Raw genomic sequence first — 24,262 nt, 5'->3', positions numbered from 1 at the left:
TATGTAAGAATCAGTCCATTTACCATTAGTGCATAACTGGTTTTGATTTTAGTTCCGGGAGGGCATCTGTGTAAAACTCAGCAAAATCAAACATGTTGAACCACCCACTGTCCCACTGTAGTGACCTCTTCTGGCAACAGAGGAACAAGTAGCTTCTCTCTTTTTGTCTAAACTGACAGCTGTTTCCCAGTTTTTCATTTCCATGAATATGTGAGGGTTTGCTTTATTTAGATAAATTAAAAAATTATTGTTTTGACATTTAAGTTTTTTTTATTGATTTTGCAACATATACTTAAACCTGTATAAAAGAAAGAAAAAATAAAGACACAAAGAAAACTGCTGGTGTGCACCCCTGCCCTTACAAGTCCAAAAGAAAGAAAAGAGAAACTAACTAACAGTGGGTTCCAAGAGAAGAAACACAGAAATGAAAAGTTTATTGTTGGTAAATCAAGGCCATCATGTGAAAATATCCTCCATAATTTTACTTTTTGGTTAAAGGTTAAAAAATGTACTCTAAAGGTATTAAGTATAATAACAAGCATTTCCAGGCTGAAGGCTGCTCCCAACTGAACCGTAAAAAATAAATAAGGAATAGTTCGATTTTCTTCATTTCTTTTTTTTAAATATCAGTTTGCATGTTCACAGATAAAACACACAAACACAAACTGTTTGTGTCACAGATTTTATTCTTGCGGTAAAAAATAGTATAAAATACAAATTAACACATGAAGTGTGCATTTATACTAGAGATTCCCAACACGTAGTAATCCCAACACGTAACATGCCAATGCTATATGACAAATCATTGGTATGTTGTGTGTTGGGAATGAGAATGCTCTGAGATTTCACTGCCTATTATTAAAAAAACAAAACTAAACAAAAAAACTCCTGGTTGCTCTAGCATCACCATACTGCAGGATCCAGAGATGCATTTCACTCGCCATCCCAAAAATAAACTTAACCTTTAACAGGTCAAGTAGTTTCAGTAGATGAAAGTTAAAAAAAACCCTAAACAAAACACAAAGTCATCATTTATCTAGAAGCATTTTTGGTACACAAATGAAGCTCAATAGAATAGAATAGCTCTTTATTGTCATTGTACATGTATTACTAAATTATGGGTGCTCCACACCAATGTGAGAATGTGTCTTGTCGCAGTAAGTTCACTACTCTGAGTCGTCACAGAGAGAGACACTGGAGCCAGGTGATCTTAACTGAAACCCAGCATATAGTGCTTCAGTGAATTTGGTGTTGAAGGTGTGCAGGTGGATCAGTGTGTCAGAGAGGACACTGTAAAAGGACACAGTGCCTGCAGGGTAGTCCACATACACTGCTAATTTGCGAGAGACAATCGAGGAGGGGACAGCGATCACTATTGATGTGTAATTGGAATTTCCAAAGTAACCATCATCATCACTGCAGTAGAGACTCCAGGACTGATCAGTCCTTCCAAGCCTGCTGTCATCGCCGTCTCCTTTCCGTCCAATTCCTACACTGGCTACACTGATATGAACTTCTCCTCTCCACTCGACCTCCCAGTAACAGCGACCAGTCAGACTGTTGGTACACAGCAGCTGAGGCCAGTGATCAAACCTAAGATGGTGATCAGGATACAGCTGGTCTTCTTTCACGTGTGTGACCTTCCTGTTGTTGTCAGACAGTTTGAGGTTCCTGTGTGCTGTGTTTGGATCCAGCGTCAGGTCACGGAAATCTAAAGGGGACATTGAGACACAGTGCAAAAGGTCTCTCATAAACACTTTTAACTTAATTTGCATGGTTTTCATGTTAATTTATGAAGAAGATTTGGTCTACAAAAGTTTTTGATTTTTTAAGAGTGTGTTACAATCACAGATTGGTTTTTAGTTAGTAATTAAGTAAGAAGCTATGGAACTTTTTTTGTAAAATTCATGATAAAATATATTTGGCAGAGGTACAACTAAAGTGCAAAAAAATGTGAATACAGTACAACATGGTGTAAATTTTGTAGGGAAACTCATACATCAAAAATACTTACATTTCCTTAGACCTGGTCTCATCCACTGTACTCCTCGAGGCTCCACACTGAAATGAGAACTTTATCTTTTAGTGTGAAAACATGCCTTTATATTGTCTGATTAATCTTTTCTAGAGAAATAATCTTGTTTCATTTCATCCCATAATAAAATGAAAACGATAATGCACTTTCAGTTCTATGGTTTTATATATCAAAGGAAACTTAAAAAAAACCCCAAAACATCTGGTCTGTACAAGGTTCTTAAATTACCTAAATACAACCTGAGGAAATTGAAAGTATTTAGAGATGTAAATAAAAAGCCAAAATCCTCTATAAATGACACTGTGTAAAACAGTTCACACGTGTAGCATCCGCTTAGCAATGAGTAGGAATTGAATAACTTAAGAGGAATACTTTTAAGAAGAATTCTTAATTTTCTCATATGACTATATCTGCTCTGCATAAATAAGAACTACTTGCTTCACTTTTTTTTCTTTACACTAGGAAAGTCAAAATCCTGTTCCAAAGATTACAGTGGTTCTGCATTTATTGGTGTAATGGTACATGTAAGCTCCAGAGTGAGATGTCTTGATGCATGCATGCAGCTCAGATTAAAGAAGTCACTTGGATGAGTGACAAAACGTTTCTCCCACTGAAAACGCTACATCCAGGTAAACAGAAACAACCTTTTGGGGCTCCAGACTGAGAGTAAGTCTGGGAAGACAATCTGACCCAAAACATTGGCGTGCAAGGCAATACATCTGGTAATAAAGGGAAAATGAAACAAAAGGGTTACATAATATCAAAAATTTGATTCTGTTTATCTGGACGTTGCATTTTCAGTGGGAGAAACGTTTTGTCACCCAAGTCTCAGCTGACTGCAGGTTTCACCAACCTTATAAACAGTACATTTGCACAATAACAGAAACCAGCCCACTTGTTCTAGTGGAAAAACATGGGGAACACAGCAGGAACGAATTAGGTGTGATCTGACAGGAGGAAGCAGAACTGCACACACTGAACACAGGACTTGAGATTGTCAAAATAAAACAGGAAACACACTGAGACACAGACTGAGAGACATAGGTTTGACAAAGGGGCCGGGGGAGAAAACAGACAGGATGGACATGACAGACTGGGTAGAAAGGATGGAACACAAGGAGAGAAACATGGGAACAACTAAGGGAGACAAGGCCTGGAGGGAGAGGGAGAGAGTGAGAGACAGAGAGGGGAAGAGGGAGGGACACAGAGCAGGCAAAGAGACATAATGGCTGAGGAAAAGACACATTGGTGGACATGACAGACAGAGGAGACATGGAAAGAAACACACGGAGGGGAAAACGGGAAAAGAAAAGCGAGATGAAACACAAAGACATGACTGGGGGACACATGAATAAACTCAAAGACATTGGGAAAACTAAAACCCAAACCTAAATCATCTTAATAAAGCAAAGCGTCAACAATCCCAAAATAAACTCAAAACCCTGCATCGCAGACCAAGAACTATGACAAAGGCACTTATCAGAACTTGTCAGGGTTAAACATATCAAAACCTCACTTAGCTATTGTGACACCTACAAGTGTATGGTCACAGTTGTAATCTGCTGGAAACATTTACTGATGTAAAAGCCTTTGTTTCATTGCGGCATTGCACTTTTCAGTTGAGGTTATGAAGATGTAATTGCGTGGCATCGCCACAAAAGGCGAGTAGCTGTAAGTGCGATAGGCCATTGCAACGCTCCCTTACCTCAGTTGAGGAAGAGCCTGCAGAATGAACACAACTCATGTCTCCTGTCTCTACTTTTCTGTATGAAAACAGGTTAGTAGTTTGAGTTAACTAACTGTGATGCACATATAAGAGCAAGAAACCTTTTTCTGTCTTGGTTTAAAGGCCACAACTGTTGTAAGAAAGTATGTTTTCATGGAGAAAGCAAACTTTCCCGCCAGTTGTAATGGGAGCCACAATTCCACTGGCAGTGTAAAGAGGTGGTGGGTCTTACTACATATGTTTTATTTTGTAGCACATGTAGCTCGGAGACATACTTTTAACCTGATGTTACTAGAAGTGTTACAGTTGATGATTTCAACATAACCTCGTTCTTACTCATATATTGCTCAGTGTAAATAGACTGGTTTATATTGACTTTTGGGCAACTACAGAATATGTTTGTTTATTGTTTGCAAATATATTGTTTAATCTTTTAAGGTATAAAGAGTTTATAACAGCAATAATAAGCAGGTTATTCGCAGTGTTAATATTACTGCACAGACATATTGTTGAAGCAGGACAGCAGCAGGATTTAGTTACAGATTTATTGTAAATAAGGAGACTGATATAAGATCATAATTTGTAGATTTATACTTGTGGAAAAAACAATGCGACCAAGTGGGTTTAACATGTGAACCTGATTGAATGTGATGTTTTTTGTCACAAGAGGAACGATTGAAGGAAAGAGGATCATGTGTATAAATGAACAGAAAAGAATGATATAAAATTCTGTGTAATAAAGAGACAAGGAAGAGCCTGTGCAACTTATGTCTCCAGTCTCTACTTTTCTGAATAAAATAGACCCCATAGAAGGCCTATAACACTATGGTGATGTTGGTATGTGATGTTGGGGTTTTGAGCCACACTTTAAAGCGGTGTAGTGAAACAACTGAACTTCAGACGATCAACACAGTTTCAAACAACAGTATCAAGGGTCCCAAGCTGTTTGCCACATTCTCCCTCAAGCTGTGTATTCCTCCTTGTGTATTTCTGTATTTCCTGAGCAACTTTAATTTGTATTTTGTTAAGCTCAGCAATAAAGCTGCCTTTTAATCACCTTGTTTCCCATGTCCTGCATTTTGGGTCTAACTAATCTTGCCACACAGCCAACCTTTACACACAATGAGAGAGGCAAACCTCGTGGGCAATGATGATGAATCCTGATGGGGTGTGATTGGGGTAAATACCTCAATCTTTTATTGAAATGCACAATCTCAATTGTCAACCTTAATGAGGTTGCAAGGTCATGCAGTCATAAGGTTGTGGGTGCCTATTTCATTTGACTTTAAACACTTTTTGAGGCCTAACTCATCATGATCCCAGCTTTGTTTATTTGTTTTTAGTCAATTATTCTCTCAAATCTTGGCAGTCTGGAAACAAAGAAAATAATAGATCTGATACAGAGCAAAAACTAATTTGAAAAAAGTCAGTTTTGCCTCTCTCTTGAATTAAAGGTTAAGGTAAACTTAGAGTTAAGGTTATCACTTACTTTACTTTTTTGTCCATAATTGGATAGATATATTGTAGATAGGCAGGAAAGTGGTGAGAGAAAGAGGAAAAGACATGCAGCAAAAGGCTGCTTGAACCCAGGCCTACTGCTCTCCGGCCATACGGCATATGGTCGCCTGTTCACCCACTGAGCTAAAGCAGATCAACAAGATGACCACTTATTGTGAATGATATCACAGTATGCAACTGCTTGGCAAAGACTGTGACAGCTGGAATATGCTTGAGCACCCCCTTTGACCAGCAAGACAAGAAAATGTTAGAGATGATTGATTTTGTGATTTTGACTCACAGGTGAGCTTTTAACTGTGATTGGTTCTGAGTCATTCACCCACACAGTTGCCCATTTGACAGGACATACAGACTATATTACGGGACATCAGGTCAGTGGTTACAATAAACCCTTAAATGACTTCAAGTAAATATCTGGTATTCCTTACAAAATGTTGGAGAAAAAATATATTTTCAGCTTTATTTCCTGTTTTCCTACCAGAGTATGTCCAGTTTAAAATGTGGATCCTCCTTTAGAGCAGACAAAAGCTTCATTTCTGAGTCTCCTGGGTGATTAAAGCTCAAGTCCAACTCTTTCAAATAGGAGGGATTGGAGCACAGAGCTGTGGCCAGAGACGTGAAGCCGGTTCCTGTGACCTGACAGCCTGACAGCCTGCAAACACATACAACATGTTACATCATTGTAAGGAACTGCTCTGAATTTGATGACGCACATGCAGTCGAATTAACTGATTCTGATTTCAGTTAAAGTTGTTTAAAAAAAAAGGGTTTTAAGGACTCTGTTTAAAAACATGGAAAAAATATTATTACATTTTCTTTTGTACTATGATGGACAGACATAAAGAAAGTTATGTTTTTGTGCGTGTGTGTCTTTCCCACTGTGCTCTTTCAGAGCTTACACCAGAACAGAAACAACATCTTAAATCTATAAAATAATGACAGTTGTTGTGAAATATCCAAATCTCCTGATACAAAGCATCAGCTAACCTGAGAGTTTCCAGCATACACTGTGGACTCCCAAGTCCAGCACAAAGCAGCTTCACTCCAGAGTCCTGGAGGTTGTTGTTACTCATGTCCAGCTCTCTCAGTGTGGAGGACTGAGAACTTAGAATTGAGGAAAGAGCTGCACAGCTTCTCTCTGTGAGGTTACAGCCACTCAACCTAGAAAGACATGGATATCAGTGAACTTTCCAAAATCTTTAAATAAATACTTTAAAGCAATCTCTTGCCAGGATTAAACTGGATACTTACTGGGCTTTCTTACAGGCTTTGACCACTGGCAGCAGTTGCAGAAGAGCCTCTTCTGAAGCTGAGTATTTCCTCAAGTCAAACTCTTCCAGATCTGCTTCTGATGACAGTAAGATAATGACCAGAGCTGACCACTGAGCAGGAGAGAGATTAACTTTGGACAGTTGTCCTAAACTCAGGTGATGCTGGACCTCCTTCACTATAGAATCATCATTCAGTTCATTCAAACAGTGGAGCAGATTGATGCTTTTCTCTGGAGAGAGAGCGCTGTTCATCTTTTTTTTAACATACTGAACTGTTTCCTGATTTATCTGTAAACTGTTTCCTGTTTGTGTCAACAGGCCTTGTAAGAGATTCTGATTGGTCTGCAGTGAAAGACCAAGGAGGAACCGGAGAAACAATTCCAGATGTCCATTTGGACTCTGTAAGGCCTTGTCCACAGCACTCTGGTAGAACTGTCTTACTGAAGATTCTCCAGTCTGCACTGAGGTTGTTTCTTCTTCTTCCAGCAGGTTGATACCAGAGTTGGTGAATGTTAGATGGGCATGAAGAGCAGCTAAAAACTCCTGAATGCTCAAATGGACAAAACAGTACACCTTCTTTTCGTACAGCCCACTCTCCTCTTTAAAGACCTGCGTTAACACTCCTGAGTACACTGAGGCTTCTCTGACATTAATGCCACACTCTGTCAGGTCTGATTCATAGAAGATCAGGTTTCCTTTCTGCAGCTGCTCAAACGCCAGTTTCCCCAGTGCTTCAATCATCTTCCTGCTCTCTGGACTCCAGGGAGGATCTGTCTCAGCTCCTCCATCATACTTGATGTTCTTCAGTTTGGTCTGAACCACCAGGAAGTGAATGTACATCTCAGTCAGGGTCTTGGGCAGCTTTCCTCCATCCTGTTTGGTTTTTAACAAACTCTCTAAAACTGTAGCAGTGATCCAGCAGAAGATTGGAATGTGACACATGATGTGGAGGCTTCGTGATGTCTTGATGTGAGAGATTATGGTGTTGGCCTCTTCCTTGTCTCTGAGTCTCTTCCTGAAGTACTCTTTTTTCTGTGGGTCAGTGAACCCTCTGACCTCTGTAACCATGTCTATATACTCAGCAGGGATCTGATTGGCTGCTGCAGGTCGTGTGGTTATCCAGATGTGAGCAGAAGGAAGCAACTTTCCCCTGATGAGGTTTGTCAGCAGCACATCCACTGATGTGGACTCTGTAACATCAGTGAGGATCTCAGTGATGTGGAAGTTCAGAGGAAGTCGACACTCATCCAGACCATCAAAGATGAACACAACTTTGAACTTTTTAAAGTTACAGATTCCTGCTTCTTTGATTTCAGTGAAGAAGTGATGAATAAATCCCACTAAGCTGAACTTTTTATCCTTCAGTAAATTCAGCTCTCTGAATGGGAATGGAAAAATGAACTGGATGTCCTGGTTGGTCTTGTCTTCAGCCCAGTCCAAAGTGAACTTTTGTGTCAGGAGTGTTTTCCCGATGCCAGCCACGCCTTTGGTCAGGACTGTTCTGATTGGTTTGTCTCTTCCAGTCGAAGCTTTAAAGATGTCTTCACACCTGATTGTTGGTTCTGGTCTGTTTGGTTTCCAGGAAAACTTTTCAATCTGTCTGACCTCATGTTCAGTGTTGACCTCTCCGGTCCCTCCCTCTGTGATGCAGAGCTCTGTGTAGATCTCATTTAGAGTGATTCGGGTTCCTGGTTTAGCAATCCCCTCAAACACACACTGGAACTTCTTCTTTAGGTTACATTTAAATGTATTCTCACAAAGTGGATCAGGATTTTCTACAGGAAAGCACCAGAAACATGAGTGTTATGATTATACAAAATATGACAATTTCATTGCTGTAAAGACTGAATTTATGAAGAGAAATCCTCTCACTGCTCTGCAGACAGTCAGCCAGCTCCTCCTGTTTCATTATTCTCAGGAAGTTAACTGCAAGTTTCAGAAATGCCTCTCTGCTGCTCCTTCTCTGCTTCTCTTCCTCACTGTCCAACACCTCCTCTTCATCCCTCTGACACTCTGAATAATCTGGATTCAGATCATTCTGCAGCTTCTTTAGCTCGTTCTTCACAAACGTGATAATGTTTTCCTCCAGCATCTGGAAAATAAATGACACAATCTGAATTCATTAAAAAAATAAGATCTTCATAGCAAAAAATACTTTTTTTACAGATTTGTTTTTTGTGTGTTTTCAATTTAACAGAAATGCAGCGTTAAAAGATATGCAGGTAACCAATTAAAATAAAACTTCTGTCAGAGAAAAAAAAATATAATTCCAAAATGTCATTGTTATAAGATAAGGATACTTTTTTGGATAACTGTGTCATTTTGGTTCTTATTGATGTAAGGACATTTTCAGAAATTTACATTTCTGAAAAAAATGTGATAAACAAGTACACCGTAAGTACCCAGTACTTTCTGGGGTGCCGGTCGTGTCATAGAGTGACTAACAATAAAATATTAACATAAATTAAATTAAGTAATCTATAGTACTATAGTAGAGTTTTTTAACTTCTTAAGCCCCAAGGGGGTTTCTGAGCTTCCTGCTCGAAAATGCAATTCCCAAATTTAATTGATTATTTCTCTGCAATTACAAACTCTGTGCTTACAATCTTGGTATCAAAATACAGCTAACACTTGTGAAATTTCATCAGAGGTGTAAATATTGAAGCAGATATTACTGTGTCAAAGTTACTGAGACTGGAACACAGAAAAAGTAAGTTGATTTTATCCTCGCCTAATTTAATTTTTTTTTTTTTTTTTTAGCAAATAACCCTTTTAAAAATATGCCTCAGTTCACATTTCATTACAGAAATTCAATAACCAACATATAAACATCATCTGTGCAAAGATTTATGTTTTTAAAGTGAAACAGTGAAAAATTACAGCCCTGTCAATACATGAATATCCAGACATGAATGTCAGTTGAATTTTTTAGGTATTTAAGAGCAGAAATTAATTCATGTTATAAACAGGCCTGAAAATGCTTTTTTAAAAAATATATTTTTGAAGAAATAACCACACATTTACATGGTAATGGCCCTTTTCTGCTGTGCATGGAGTGTTTAATTGGCCTCTGGCCCTTTAAACTCTGAGGGGCTGTAACTTTGGTCTCTTTTGGTCAATTTGCATGATCGACACCTCTTTTTAATCGTTTGAGCCAATAGGATCACAGCAACGATGCCACATTCACGTCACTTCAACCAATCAGATGTTGCAAGGCCAAAACCCACGTTGGCCCAAATTTACTGCATGTGACGTCTGTCCAGTCACGTGTCTATAGGTGGGTCTAAAATGGAGGTTGCTGATGCTCTGATGCAGCTAGGTAGGCGTGGTAACCGCTGATAATCACGTGGCTGTGCAGTGTACTTGCACCTTATTTGCGGATCATGTTATGTTACCAAAACTTTGTTTTGAAAAGTGCTTTATAAATAATAATAAAGCGAAACTAATTCACTGTTGGAGTATGTTTGTTATTTTGCCATTAAGTTATGATGAATATTGGACTGTGCAACATGAAAACAATTTAAAAAAAAAGAGGTATGTGTACATATACAAACCTTAAACACCGAGTCCAGATTGGTTTGATGCTGCTGGGTATGATGAAGACTCTCCTGATCAGCTCTGTGGAGACATCATGAAGAAATTATGCATTTTGCACATAAATACAAGCTAAAGATTTCTTCTTCTGCTGTTTGATGATCACCCTGATTAAAACATGCGCTACTGTGCTGTAACAAATCTATTGTCTCAATTTATACACATATTTATTTATTCATTTATTGGACTCCACTAGTCCAACTAACAGGTCAGTGATGGTTCTGTACCAAAGTGTGTTCTTGTACTGACCATATTATAGATATGCTCTGTACATTGCAAAAAGAAAAAAAAGTCAGATTTATATTGTTATGTTGAAGAGTTTTATTAAAAAATTTGGCCTTTGTCTGTTTACAATATCAGCAGCAAGGAAGAGCATCTTCGAGGAGCAGCTGAATATTTTCTGAGGAGAAAACTAAGAATACACCTAAAAAACAAAAAAACAAAACCACATGATGACACCTTGAATCTGCCTACACTACATCTGCATCTGTGGTGTTCAGTGTCCAGACAGTGAGCTATATAAATGCAATCTATTATTATTATTATTATTAATAATAATAATAATAATGATGATATTATTAATATTATCATCTTATTACATTCCAATGCACTTTGCAATGTTATTTCATGCAGGTCATATAAAACACGAACTACTGGTGAAAAATATCATGTCAATATTAAGGTTTAAAAAAAAAAAAAAAAAAAGATTTGCTGTGGTCCTTTATCAGTGTTACAGCCCTGGTCGGCTAGAGTTTTCTTCTGTGCTATGTCTTTAAGAATCTACAGGTCCTTCCTGATTGGAGAGCTAACAGCGGCTGATTGGTCCCCTCATCACCACTCCTGTTACCGTTCAGGTCTTGCTTGCGAGTGTTGTCACACTGTTGACTTGTCTGACTCTTTTCTGTGCTGTGAAGATGATCCTGAGAAAGCTGAACCGTCAGTGGAAAAAACAGAAAAATGTGTGTCTGATAGCCTGCTACCTGCTACACCCGACCTGACTTTTGAGGTAAATAAAGCAGATTTTGTCCTTGCGGAACAAAATGATCCAACTCTGGCCAAATTTCTACTTGCTGTGAATTCCAGCGATCAAAATCCCTCAGTTTACAGCATTGAAAATGACATGTTAATGCGTAAATGACACCCTCCCTCATTTGACTGGAATGTTTTTCAACAGGCAGTTGTACCGCAAAAGGTCCGACCCCAGGTACTCAGTCTTGCACATGACAGTTTCTCCAGACATTTAGGAATTAGAAAAATTTACTGCCACTCCTGCCACATTTGTCAGGTTAGTGGTAAACCAAACCAAGTTATTCCACCTGCTTCGTTACATCCAATCCCAGCTTTAGGGGAACCATTTGAGCACATTGACTGTGTAGGTCCGCTTCCCAAAACAAAGTTAGGACATCAGTATATTTTGACTTTGATGTGTGCCCCTACACGCTTCCCCGAGGCTATTCTGTTACGCACTCTCAAAGTCAAAGCTGTTGTCAGAGCACTAGTAAACTTTTTCTCCACTTTCGGTTTGCCAAAATCTGTTCAAACAGACCAAGGGTCAAATTTTATGTCCAAAATATTTGCTCAGGTCTTGAAATTTCTTGGCGTAACGCATTAAAAATCCAGTGCGTATCATCCCAAATCACAGGGTGAGCTTGAGGGTTTCCACCAAACATTAAAAGCCATGATGGGGAAGTTCTGCCTCCAGTCAAGAAGAGAGTGGGATGAGGGTCTGCCACTTCTCCTTCTAGCAGTGAGAGAGAGTGTGTAGGAGTCCACCATTTTCAGTCCGGCAGAGCTGGTGTTTGGACACAGTGCGTGGTCATTTGAGGCTGCTCAAAGAGATATCGCTCAGACAGTTATCCCAGATCAAAACGTGTTAGATTACGTATGTTCTTTAACCCTTTAAGACCTACCATAGAACCAAGTCCGCCAGAGCTTATATTATATTTTTACATGCTGTAGTGACATTTTTGGGAGCATTTCAAGTTGCTATACATCAATGCAACCATTATAGCCCAAATTTTAATAATATGTATGCATTAAGTGCATAGTAATTACATAAATTGCAAAAAAGTGCAATAAACTAGAAAAAAATTTAAAATCATTTTTGTTTTTTTAACATATATTTCTAGTTAGAGAAATTTAAGAGGCTTATCCCTCAAAACTGTAAATACAAAAAAGTTGCACAGAATAGTTTCCCACCACAGGAAATTTATTTTGAGTGTCTTCATAGTTTTATTTTTGAAATACACCAATTTTTATATACTGCAGGAAAAAGAATATAAATATTATAATGCAAATTTACAAAAAACAGCATATGCAATAAAATAAACTATTTCCAGCAGTGTAATTTGAGTTCTAAGCATCCCAGAAATGATACCGAAAGTAATGAAGTCAAACATGACTTTTAAAAACACCAGTACAGGCTTATAAGGCCCTGAAGGTAAAAAAAACACGACATTTTCGCGAAAATGACGTAACTTCCAGTTTAGGGCAGGTAATGGCTCCGGTTTCATATGCAAAAAAAATTATTGCGCTAGCTTACGTGGTTGCAGTTCTACCGGAATTTAAAAATAGTTACGCAAAACGGCTTTAAAGAGTTAAGGGAATAAAGCATACAAAATTGCACGTGACGCTCTTTCCGTATCTCACAAGAAAATGAAAAGAAAATTTGACAAGAGATCCGTGCAGAGAAGTTTTGAAGTGGGTGACCAAGTGTTGACTCTCCTACCCGTTCCTGGATCTTCTCTCCTTGCAAAGTTCTGTGGGCCCTACACTGTCCAAGAGAAACTGAGTGACACAGATTATGTTATAGGTACCCCAGACCGTAGGAGAAAACGTTTGTGTCACGTCAACCTGATGAAGCCTTATTTAGTGTACAATGCCGGTGTAAACTCCTCTTCATCCCCTGCTGTGCCGTCGTCCCTGCCCGTAGTGGTGCCAGTGTCTTTGTCTCAGTATAATCCAGAAAGTGATGGCTTAGTTTTCATTTGTGCTGAGGGTTGCTCCCGACTCAGAAACTCTGAAATATTAGACAATTTAAAATCCCACCTAAAACATTTGGATGACGCTGCCCAGGACGATATGTGCTGTCTCATAAAAGACGATCTGTTCCTGTTTGCAGACACTTCATCTCGCACTACGGTCCTTAAACATGACACAGATGTAGGTGACATTCCTCCGATCAAACAACATGCTTATCGTGTGACCCCTACCAAACGTGCACTTTTTTAGCAAGAAGTTTCCTACTTGCTGGAAAATAATCTAGCTGTCCTGAGTTCCAGTGCGTGGAGTTCCCCATGTCTTCTTGTACCAAAGGTTTACAAAACCCCACGATTTTCGAAAAGTAAACAGTGTGACCAAACCTGACTCTTCTCCTCTTCCTGAAATGGAAGATTGTCTTGATAGAGTTGGAGTCCCCTCATCATGTGGCAGACCTGAACCTGGCTTCCAAACCCTGTGATTTGTGTGTTATTCCTGAGATTCACAGAGTTTGTATATAGTGTGTAAATTAGTTTTCACTTGTAAATAGACACTGAAACAGAAGGGGTGAGCTGCCTTATTATTTCTTGTATTATTTTCTCCTGTTTAATTCAGTTAGGGAGGTAGGTGTAGCACTTGTCTTTTGTTTGGTTTTTGATTCACCTAGGGTTTTAGATAGCACCTCCTTTCCTGGCTTAGCTTGTTCTGTTTGTTATTTTGGCCTCTGTTCACCCCGGAGTTAAGTTTTCAGTGTAGCTACAAATAAACCACCGTTCACTTCAAAGATCTGGCTTCTGGGTATGGTTTTGGGGACCAGGGTGGGGTCACGTCTTTCCTAACCCTTATGTTACGTTCCGGTACCCCTAGACGGATTTTCATGAATGCTGGGATGGTGTGTCACTATGAATTATGAGATTATGATAACATGTATCAAGGGTGGTCCATCCTTAAGATGGAATATAAAGGAAGCATTGAAGCACTTTTATTTAATATTTAAAGAATTCCAGGAACTTGTGTCGTGGCTTCCAGCACCACACAGACAGTTGTGGATCATTTCACCTTCCTAAGCAAAACGAGCACCCACAGTATCAGAGTCAAACTGACTAACTGCTGACAGATTGCTGCTGATTGCCACATAAATTATAATCAGCATGATGGCCAAAGCAGGGAATGCAGGGCTGTCATGATAGATTTAAAAAAAAAAGCAGTCTGTCAGTCTTACTCATGGAGGTCCTAAATTTCAGGACTGAGGTGCACTACATAGCTTTAAGGTAGGTGTAAACTTTCTTACTCCTCAGCAGCAGATTTTGGTCCTTTAAAGTGGAAGATAAAATCCATTGATCGATCACTCTTCAAAGACACACAGCTGGGTCCAGGTTCAGGTTCAGGTTCAGGGGCATCTGGTGCCTCAGTGATCCTGGTGAACAGAGAAAAAGACCATCAGGCAGAGAAATTACATTTTTAGCCTTCTGACACAAAAAGTACCAGATAAACTTGGAGCTAGTCACAGTGATAATATTACAATAAGGCTAAAAAGTTTGATGCTCTTCACAACAAATGACTTTTGTTCTTTTTAGTCTGTTTCTTGCTGTGTTTTCTTCTTTTTATGAACACAGCAATAAAATAACAACAACAACAACAACAACAACAATAATAATAATAATAATAATAATAATAATAATAATAATAATAAATGATTAAACTAAAACTTCTCACTGATTACTCATAGATCCCTTCAGTTAACTCTTACTTTGCATCATGAGACAATTTCCTGCTTTTAAAGTCAGGACGGTCTTCCTGTTGAGTGGTTCTCTTCCTCATTGTTACAGAGCTGAGACTGGGCTCAGGAGAGTCTGGTCTGAGGAGTGAGGAAAGGAATCAGGAAAGGTTATATATCTACCATTTTTCACTCTCCAGGAGAAACAGATACTTGAAAAACTTTGCAGGGTTAAAATGAATTAACAAAAGAGAGAGCTGATGAAGTTACTGCATGTAGTATGAAAACATTTCTGTATTTGTTCTTTTAGCAGTGAAGGTAATGCGAGGTTTAGAGTGTGATACCTTTCCATGTTTGTAACCTGCGGTCACCTGATGGACGAGAAAAGTGAGAATAAAACACAGATTATAATTTGGCTTTATTTCTGTTTATTGAGATATTTGATAACTACAAGGTGGTGACCTGTTTAATCATAATTATACTTTTATATTATATTACTTTATAATTAAGGTTTCATTGTTTGTCAAGAAAATCAGAAAAAATCTATTTGACCATCAAAGAGTCAACAAACAATCATTGTGATGATTAAACTTTTCAAACAGAAGATTAAATAGAACAAAAATACAAAAAAACATATAATATAAATCAGATCAAAGATTAATTTATTCATCATCTTCCTGAACACCGTCTGTCTGCAGCTCTTTGCTGTCTGCACTGGGATAAGTTTTGATTCTGTTCTTTTTCTATGAAGGCCTTGTCTTACTTCCCTTCATCACTTTATGCTTCAGGAGTTTGAGTCTGTATTTGTATCAAGGGCGTCGATTTGGCTTGGACGGAAGGGACATGTCCCCACCAATATCCAGCAATTATTGAAAAATCCCCACCAATAATTTGATCTCTGCGAGTAAAGAAAAACAAACCCAAGAAAGAAAAAAACGATCTGTCAACGTCTCATTCAACCAGCGGTGCAGAAAGAGTTAAATTACGTTCTCTCCTATATCATGTGACAAATATGGCCAATGTGATTGGCTGTGCCTTTCAGGGAGCTCTGTTTAGTTTTAGCAGCACCAAGCCTGCACTGTGAGGACCTGCGAGGAGGAGAGGAGGATGGCAGCAAAAAGGAAGAACCTGGATATAAGAAAGTATTTTTCCAGGAAACCTGTAAGTCAGTTAAAGTCAAGTTCACTTTGTCAGGTAGGATGGATTCCCAGAACACCAGCACAATAACGTTACATGCTATGCTAGGCTTTGGCCCACATCAGTCTAAAATTGTATGTAACCATGAATAACGTGTTTTGGAAACTAACTGCACGACAGGCAGCACTATTAGTTATCTCAGTCTCAGAGTAACATTTCTTATTTTGATTGAAACTGTCAGAGAAAACGGCAGCCTCGAGCAAGTCAGGATATTAGTTTAAAGAGGCTGTTAAAATTATTTGTCTAACGTTAAAATGTTGGTGACACAATAATTTCATCCTCATCGTACTGACATATTCATAGGGTTAATTTTTGAGACAAAATATCATGAGGTAGTTGTAATGTTCCGTTCTAAACTTATGAATAAGTATTCTTAATCTGCTTCGTGAGCCACCATTTTCTTTATTGCCGCTCGTGCAGTCCAGCATAACACACACCCACTTCCGTAAACAAAACACTCCCCGTTGCCACTACGGCAAATCATAAAGGACAATAAGCACGGAGTGCAAACATCATAAACAATACAACATCTCCCTTTTTTTTTTAAAATGTCCGCCAGTGACACAGCTGGTATGCATTTCAAAATAGGACATCCTGAACATGAGGGTAAGGAACAGTTTGTTCAACACTGTCATGTGCGAAATTACTGTGGCATAAGACTAACAACAACAAAACAACATGGGATATGCACTCATTAGTACATCAATATTTGACATGTGCATTTATTTTTTTCTTCTTTAGGGCAGCGATCCGCCTACACCCTTTACAATCACAGGTCAAGAATGACCCTTGGTTTGACCACTCGTCCTGATCTGGTGGTCAGTGCAGGGCTAGTGTCCATGGTTGGTGTTGTAGTGTCTCTAGATGGCGATGGGGGCTCTGCTTGTTGTCGAGCTGCGCTATCTGGCTGGGTCACCAGATCGGATGTTGGTGCTGAAGGTGCCGGTGACGCCTTGGCGCCTCTCAGGTGCCGTCGGTTACGCCGTATAATCTGTCCCTCGCCAGTGCGGATCAGGAAAGAGCGGGCAGTCTCTGCAGGTCGGACGATGACAGCCGGTTTCCAGCTGCCGGACTCGTGCTGAAAGCGAATGTGGTCCCCCTGCTGTAGCCTCGGTAGTGGTGTGGCGCTGCGATTGTAGTATTGCCTCTGATGCTCTTGTCTTTCCATCCGTGTTTTTTGCACGGCCGTCTGGCTTATGATGCGAGGTGACAGCTGGTATCCAGTGATGGGAATCACTGAGCGCAGACGCCGACTCATGAGGAGCTGCGCGGGTGACCTGAAGCCGTCGACTGGCGTGTTCCTTTGCTCCAATAGGGACAGGTAGGGATCTACTCCCTGAGCATGAGCTTTATCCAGAACTGATTTGGCCGTATTGACTGTTCGTTCAGCAAGGCCGTTGCTTTGTGGGTACAAAGGGCTTGAGGTCGTGTGGACAAAGTCCCATATGACTGCAAAATCCTTGAACTCTCGAGAGCTGTACTGTGGGCCGTTATCTGAGATAAGTTTCTCCGGTATACCATGTCTGGCGAATATGGCCTTTAGCTTTTTGATGACGGACCCTGCAGTGGTAGAGAACAGCCTTTCAACCTCAAAATAGCGGCTGTAATAGTCCACAACTACTAAGTAGTCCTGTCCACGCCATGTGAAGAGATCTGAGGCCACGGCCTGCCATGGTCTCTCAGGGATCTGGTGTGGAATGAGAGGTTCTTTGGGATTCGCTGCACGCCTCTCCTGACATATGGAACAGTTTTCTACTGTGGCCGTTATGTCCTTGCCCATGCCTGGCCAGAAGAGGGCGTCCCTCGCTCTCTGCTTACTCCTCTCAATCCCCATGTGCCCTGTATGGATTCTCTCCAGCATGTTGTGTCTTAGGGCTGTTGGCACTATGATTTTGTCACCTTTGAAGATGATGCCCTGGAAGTGTGAAATTTCATCTCTGAAATTCCAGAAGTCCAAAAGGGTTTTGGGGCATTTTTTCCTGTCCTCGGGCCAGCCATCATGCACGGTTTGCCTCAGCAGGGTGAGCTGCGGGTCGCATCTTGTTGCAGCCTGTATCTCTGAGAGCTTTTTGTCACTTACTGGGAGGCTGTTTATCACTGAGTGGATCTGGTCCTCCATGCCTTCACTCAGCGCGCTGTCTTGGTCGAGCAATGGCTTCCTGGACAGTGTGTCGGCCACAGGTATGTCTTTTCCGGGCCGGTGCACGATCTCTATGTCGTATCTCTGCAGCTGTAACAGCATGCGCTGCAGACGAGCGGGGGCTACAGAGATCGGCTTCTTCAGTATGTGCTCCAACGGCTTGTGGTCTGACTCGACGATGACTCTTCTGCCGTATATGTAGGTGTGGAAACGCTTGCATCCAAACAGCACTGCAAAGAGCTCTTTTTCGATCTGTGCATAGTTAACCTCTGTTGGGGTCAGTGTCTTTGAAGCATATGCTATTGGGTGTCCGTCCTGCATCAACACAGCTCCCAAACCATACTTCGATGCATCTACTTGTAGCCGTAGCTCCTTGGTCGTGTCGTAGTATGCCAGTATGGGGCCTGGTTCTCTGGTTATGAGATCTTTCATTTGCTGGAAGACTCTGTCGTGATTCTGATCCCAGATGAACTCCGAGTCCTGCTTGAGCAGCTGACGCAGCGGTGCATTTACTTCTGATAGTCGTGGTGCGAATCTGGACAGGTAGTTCGCCATTCCAAGAATTGTCTCGAGCTCGTTCTTATTCTCAGGAGGTGGCATGTCCTTTATGGCCTGCAGTTTCTTTGGGTCTGGCTGGATGCCCTCGCGGGTGAGGGTGTGTGTTATGCTGGACTGCACGAGCGGCAATAAAGAAAATGGTGGCTCACGAAGCAGATTAAGAATACTTATTCATAAGTTTAGAACGGAACATTACATGGTGTCAGAGTTAATCGAACTAAACGCCCACTGACAGCGCGAAATGGATTCGTCGGGAGTTCCTGCACCACGAATGGACTGGGATTCAGCTAATCTTCCCGATGCCTGGCGGAGGTTCGTGCAACATGTGCAGCTAATGTTTAGCGGCCCGCTAAGCGGCAAGCCCGAGGAGACCCAGTGCAGCTATCTTCTTCTGTGGGTAGGAGAAAGAGGCAGAGACATTTATAACACATGGCAGCTATCTGATGAAGAAGCTAAAAAGCTGACCACCTATCTCGACAGGTTTGAACAGTACCTCATGCCGAAAACGAACACCATTTTTGCCAGATACAAGTTTAATGAAAGACTCCAAGGTGAAGGGGAGTCATTTGAACACTTTGTGACAGAGTTAAAGTTACTCGTCAAGCAATGTGGCTATGTTAACAGTGATGAAATGGTCCGAGACAGGATTGTCTTTGCAACCAGTTTCCCACAAGTCAGAGAAAAGCTGCTGAGCCAGGGGTCAGATTTAACTCTAGAAAAAGCCATAGACATTGCACGCTCCTATGAGATCGCACAAAACCAATTGAAAGCCATGGTCGACCCACACACAAGCCTGCAGGGAGCAGCGCCTGCTCATGCAGTATCCGCTAAGCGCCAGAGTACGCAGCAAAAACATAGGAGGCCACCTCATCACGATAAGATGGGCAAATTGTGTGGAAGATGTGCACGAGCACACAGCCAGAGGGAGGAGTGCCCTGCAAAAGGGAAGAGGTGCAAAAAGTGCAATAAAATGAACCACTTTGCCAAAGCATGCCGTTCAGATGCACCACACCAACCCAACCCAGTGTACTCTATAAACCCTGACACTCCAAGCGACGAAGCGGAGCTATTCATAGATTCTATAACAAAGTGCAATGAAGGGGAGGCTGATGAACAGGCTTACGCAGACGTAGAAGTAGGCTCACTTCACCACATCGTGAGTTTCAAGCTTGACACAGGAGCCACTGCTAATGTCATCCCTGTCCGATTGTTTAAGAAGTGTTTCAAACAGGTCAGCTTGGCACCGCCCACACGCACACTATCTGGCTATGGAGGAGAAAAACTCAACATCAAAGGCACATGCCAGTTGAAGTGCAGGTGGAAAGATATTCACAAGATGCTGACCTTTGACATAGTAGAAACTGCAGCACCCCCCATTCTAGGGCTGAGAGCATGCCTGGATCTAAAACTAGTCAAGCTGGTCATGTCAGTACAGATCACAAACGTCATGGAGGAGTTCGCTGACGTGTTTAAAGGCATAGGGAAATTCCCTGGAGAATGCGACTTACACATTGACCCAGACGCCATGCCCGTCGTGTGCCCCCCACGGAGGATCCCTTTCACACTGCGGGAACGACTGAAACAGGAGTTGGATGACATGGAGAAAAACGGCATAATCGTCAAAGTAAAAGAACCCACAGAATGGGTAAACGGACTGGTGGTCGCAGAGAAACGTAATGGGAAGCTCAGAGTGTGCCTTGATCCTCGCGATCTAAACAAAGCCATCAAAAGACCCCATTACCCGCTTCCAACACTGGATGACATCACACCAAAGCTGGCAGGAGCACAGTACTTTAGTGTCATGGATGCTCGCTCAGGCTATTGGGCCATCCAATTAACCACCAAGTCATCGCTCCTCACCACCTTCAACACGACCTTTGGCAGATACCGCTTTCTGCGCCTTCCTTTTGGGATAATATCAGCACAGGACATTTTCCAAAGGAAAATCGATGAGACATATGAAGGGCTCAAGGGAGTGGCAGCCATTGTGGATGACATCCTCGTGTTTGGCAGGACAAAGGAGGAACATGACGAGAACCTCCGTGCCATGCTGGAGCGCACAAGGGAGCGAGGAGTGCATCTCAATCCAGAGAAATGTGTCATCGGCGCCACAGAAGTGAGTTACTTTGGACATAACACACACCCACTTCCGTAAACAAAACACTCCCCGTTGCCACTACGGCAAATCATAAAGGACAATAAGCACGGAGTGCAAACATCATAAACAATACAACAGTAGTCATGATTTTGCAAATATTCCACCTTGTAGTGCAGTTTGCACAAATTGTTTTAAAAATGCACTCACCCTACAAACATTACTGATGAGTCAAGATCTGCACAAAGTGACAGAAACCCTGAAGCAGCTACACATTTTATTCTTATTGTCATGTATGTCCTATTTGTCAGGTGACAGAAGAACCAACACAAAGCTCAGAGAGTAACGGTGACACAAGGTCACAGGTGAAATGTGATGATGACTTGTTGGTTCATGACTGTATTTGAAGCACATGTGTGACTGCATGTATTTGGAGTGTCTCACTGTTATTTATCAGGTGACAGAGGCAGCTCTGCCATGTTGTAGCTCGGACAGAGGTGAAGAGGCGAGGTCACAGGTGACTGACTGATGTTTTGGTGCTATAGATTAACTAGTATTTATTATCATGACAATTGTTAGGCTGCTGATGTAAATTGATTCATTAGTGTATATTTGACAAAGAATGTGAATTGACACGTCTCACTTTTTATATGGCACGAATCAATGTGTTTTTTTATCAGGTGGCAATATGTCCTAGTGCAGTCAGAGGGGAAGAGCCAGGGCCAAACATGAGGCACATCAAGCACATAATAATAATTTTAACCTGAGGATAAAATGCATGTACTGAGGCTGAAAGAAGCTTCAGTGCTCTCAGAAGACTAAAAACATGGCTCAGGTCAACAATGACTCAAATGAGATTAAACAATGCTGCTGTGTGCCATGTCCACCAGGAGAGACTGGACAGTATGGATGTAAAACAAATATGCCAGCAGTTTATCTCAGTTAGCGAGAGGAGAAGGCATGTGTTTGGCTCCTTCACATAGTGGACATTGAGTTGTTGTGTGGGGCACCAGTAGGCCATGTCTGTTGCTGTAACAGTAGTTCATGTTTAGAATAAAAAATCCCAGCTCACTGATTTGATCGGGGCAATAGTGCCTAAATGTTGCATCATTTTGCTGAGAGATCTTTTACTTTGTGGTCATCTTAGATGAGTAGTTTTATGGACAAAAACCACCAGGTCATTCAGTGTTCCCTTAGTGCTAATGTATCAGAGATGTTGGTGTACTATAACTGAAGTAATGTTATTAAGTCCTTAAAGTCATATTCTTTTATTGTCATGACTGTTTTTATTTTTGTATGATACCTGATTTATATGGAATATGGCTGAAGTAAACTAAAGTCTAAAATACTTAGTACTATTTGTTTAATAGTAATTTAACATTATATAATTCACATATAAAACTATGAATTGTAATTTTAAATGGTTTAAAAGCATGCAGAATAGCACATGTAGGCAAGTATATTTCTCTTTTTTTATCAAGAAGCAAAGACAAAAAGGAAAAAAAAAGAAACAGGGAAGGGTTCAGTGGTTGAATCATCCGTCCCCACCAACGCCAAAACCAAATCTATGCCCTTGATTTGTATGTATTTATGTAAAAGTATTTTCCTGGCACATAACACACATTCTAGAAAGCATCCTCTACTTCAGCTATCTTTCACTTGTATATTTTCCCCGCCAGACTGTGTGTAACCACTGCAGGATTTAAAGACACATCTTAAAATAATACATTAAAAATAATTTTATAAACAACAAAAAATGAAAAAAAAAAATCATTTTTGAAAGAAACTAAATGAAAATAATTCAAAGCTCACCAAATGTCCACCATCAGTGTGTTTTATTCTGTAGCTCACTTCCTTTTTTTTTCTCTTAGATGGTATTGATTTGAATACGGGTGCTCACTGTACTGATGATTATCTTTGGCTGACATACCTACACTGCAAGACTAAACAAGTTTTTAGTCTCACTGCTTTGTTCTGATGTTTTGCTGAATTTCCTGCCCCTGGCTACTGAATTTCATCTATCAAGTGAAAGTTTTAAACAGCAAAACATAAATTATTCACTTACTAAACAGTGTTTAACATTTTAATTGAATATTAATTTTCTTAAGAACTGTAGGACTCTGTGTCCCGACAAAATTTTGAATAACACATTTCACTACCCAGAATCAGTGACGCATCAGAATCAGTGAGCTGTAGGCTTTCAGCCCTGACAGCGTGTCCGTGTCCGGCCGTCGAGTGAGAAAGCCGAAAAAGAGAAAGCTGATTCTGATGCGTCAGGTCCGCGCTCTGTGTTTACGTCTTTGTGTGGAGTCCGTTTACCTGCTCTCACCTGCTATCGCTTTATTCAAGCTACTCACCTCTCTCTATCCACCTGGACCACGGCCAATCAGAGAGGTCCTGCTCCTGACTACCTCTGATTAGTTTAGACCACAATATGAGCATAATGTGTATTTGTTGTTGATCACACGGAGACTTTCAGAGTTGCAGAGACCTGCCACATAGGATTTTTTTTTTTTTTTTTTTTTTTTGTGGCACCATTGAAAAATTTAGTTGCATTTGCAACCAAATTGGTTGCAGTCTAGAGCCCTGCTACCAGAAATGACCCAACCAACCCCAATCAAATATGATAAACTACACAGAGAGCTCATCAACCAGAGGCATTAACAGTTATGTCAGCCATCATGAGCTTAAATAACAAATGTCTGAAAACAAAACAGAACAAGAAACAAAACAAAACAAATTAATGGTTCATATCTCACCTTTACTCCTTCCAACAGAGTCTGTTCTGCCTGCAGTGGGAAACCTTCAGTCTCCTCAGTCCAGAAAAGAGGTTCTCAAACGTTTTGTGGTCACGAGCCCCTTTCAGAGTACAACATTATCTCATATAATCAACCTCAGCTTCACATGATGTGTACTGACTGAAATATTTAACATCGTTCACCAGATAGCTGGCTAATAATTCATTAGTAGCAGGAAAGAAGACACAGAATAACAGTAAAAATAAATAAAAGATAAAATACGCATGTTTGCTGTGTGTCCTTCTGTCACTCTGTACCTGTTTCAGTCCTTACAGGACACGGAACCAAGTGCATTTTCATATGCAAACACAGCTGTCACGCCCGGCTGCCTGGGATCAGGTTACATCAGCCAGTTTGTTCCTCTGTTTGTTTTCACTTCAGCTTCAGTTCAGCTTTCAGTAACTTCCAAGAAAGGAGCTGTTGTTATTCTGGGGTGGTTTCATGAGTAATGTTTGAAGACAGCAGTAAAACAGGAATGATATACAGGAGGAAAAAATGCTGTGTGTAATCTACGTGTGTTGTTCTTGCAACACACAAATTTACCCTTTCTGTGTACAAGAGGCTGCTGGGAAGATTAAACCAGCCTCCTGATGACATTAAAACACATCCAAGATGTGCTCCTGTGATATACTCT

General features: G+C 40.7%; 1 protein-coding gene across 1 annotated transcript; it reads right to left on the bottom strand.

Moving 5' to 3' along the window:
* Nucleotides 1-663: 663 nt before the first annotated feature.
* Nucleotides 664-23,819, bottom strand: LOC100703091 (NACHT, LRR and PYD domains-containing protein 3). Its single transcript, XM_013274930.3, has 11 exons — nucleotides 23,590-23,819; nucleotides 15,185-15,211; nucleotides 14,874-14,981; nucleotides 14,415-14,540; nucleotides 10,105-10,168; nucleotides 8,423-8,642; nucleotides 6,531-8,325; nucleotides 6,267-6,440; nucleotides 5,758-5,931; nucleotides 2,015-2,061; nucleotides 664-1,711 (listed from the first exon to the last, which is right to left on the bottom strand). The coding sequence occupies exons 2-11, from the start codon at nucleotides 15,190-15,192 to the stop codon at nucleotides 1,167-1,169; spliced, it is 3,261 nt and encodes a 1,086-aa protein (XP_013130384.2). The 5' UTR covers nucleotides 15,193-15,211; nucleotides 23,590-23,819; the 3' UTR covers nucleotides 664-1,166.
* Between the last annotated feature and the right edge of the window lie 443 nt (nucleotides 23,820-24,262).

Source organism: Oreochromis niloticus, linkage group LG18, assembly GCF_001858045.2.
Source record: "Oreochromis niloticus isolate F11D_XX linkage group LG18, O_niloticus_UMD_NMBU, whole genome shotgun sequence".
Classification (NCBI taxonomy): Eukaryota; Metazoa; Chordata; class Actinopteri; order Cichliformes; family Cichlidae; genus Oreochromis; species Oreochromis niloticus.
This window is presented reverse-complemented; position numbering and strand designations above follow the sequence as displayed.

Coding starts and splice junctions, on each gene's coding strand:
- LOC100703091 (XM_013274930.3), bottom strand. Junction 10,169..14,414: donor CCAAAATCTGCTGCTGAGGA/GTAAGAAAGTTT, acceptor ATGTCTCCACAG/AGCTGATCAGGAGAGTCTTC. Junction 8,643..10,104: donor ATCTGGACTCGGTGTTTAAG/GTTTGTATATGT, acceptor TTTATTTTCCAG/ATGCTGGAGGAAAACATTAT.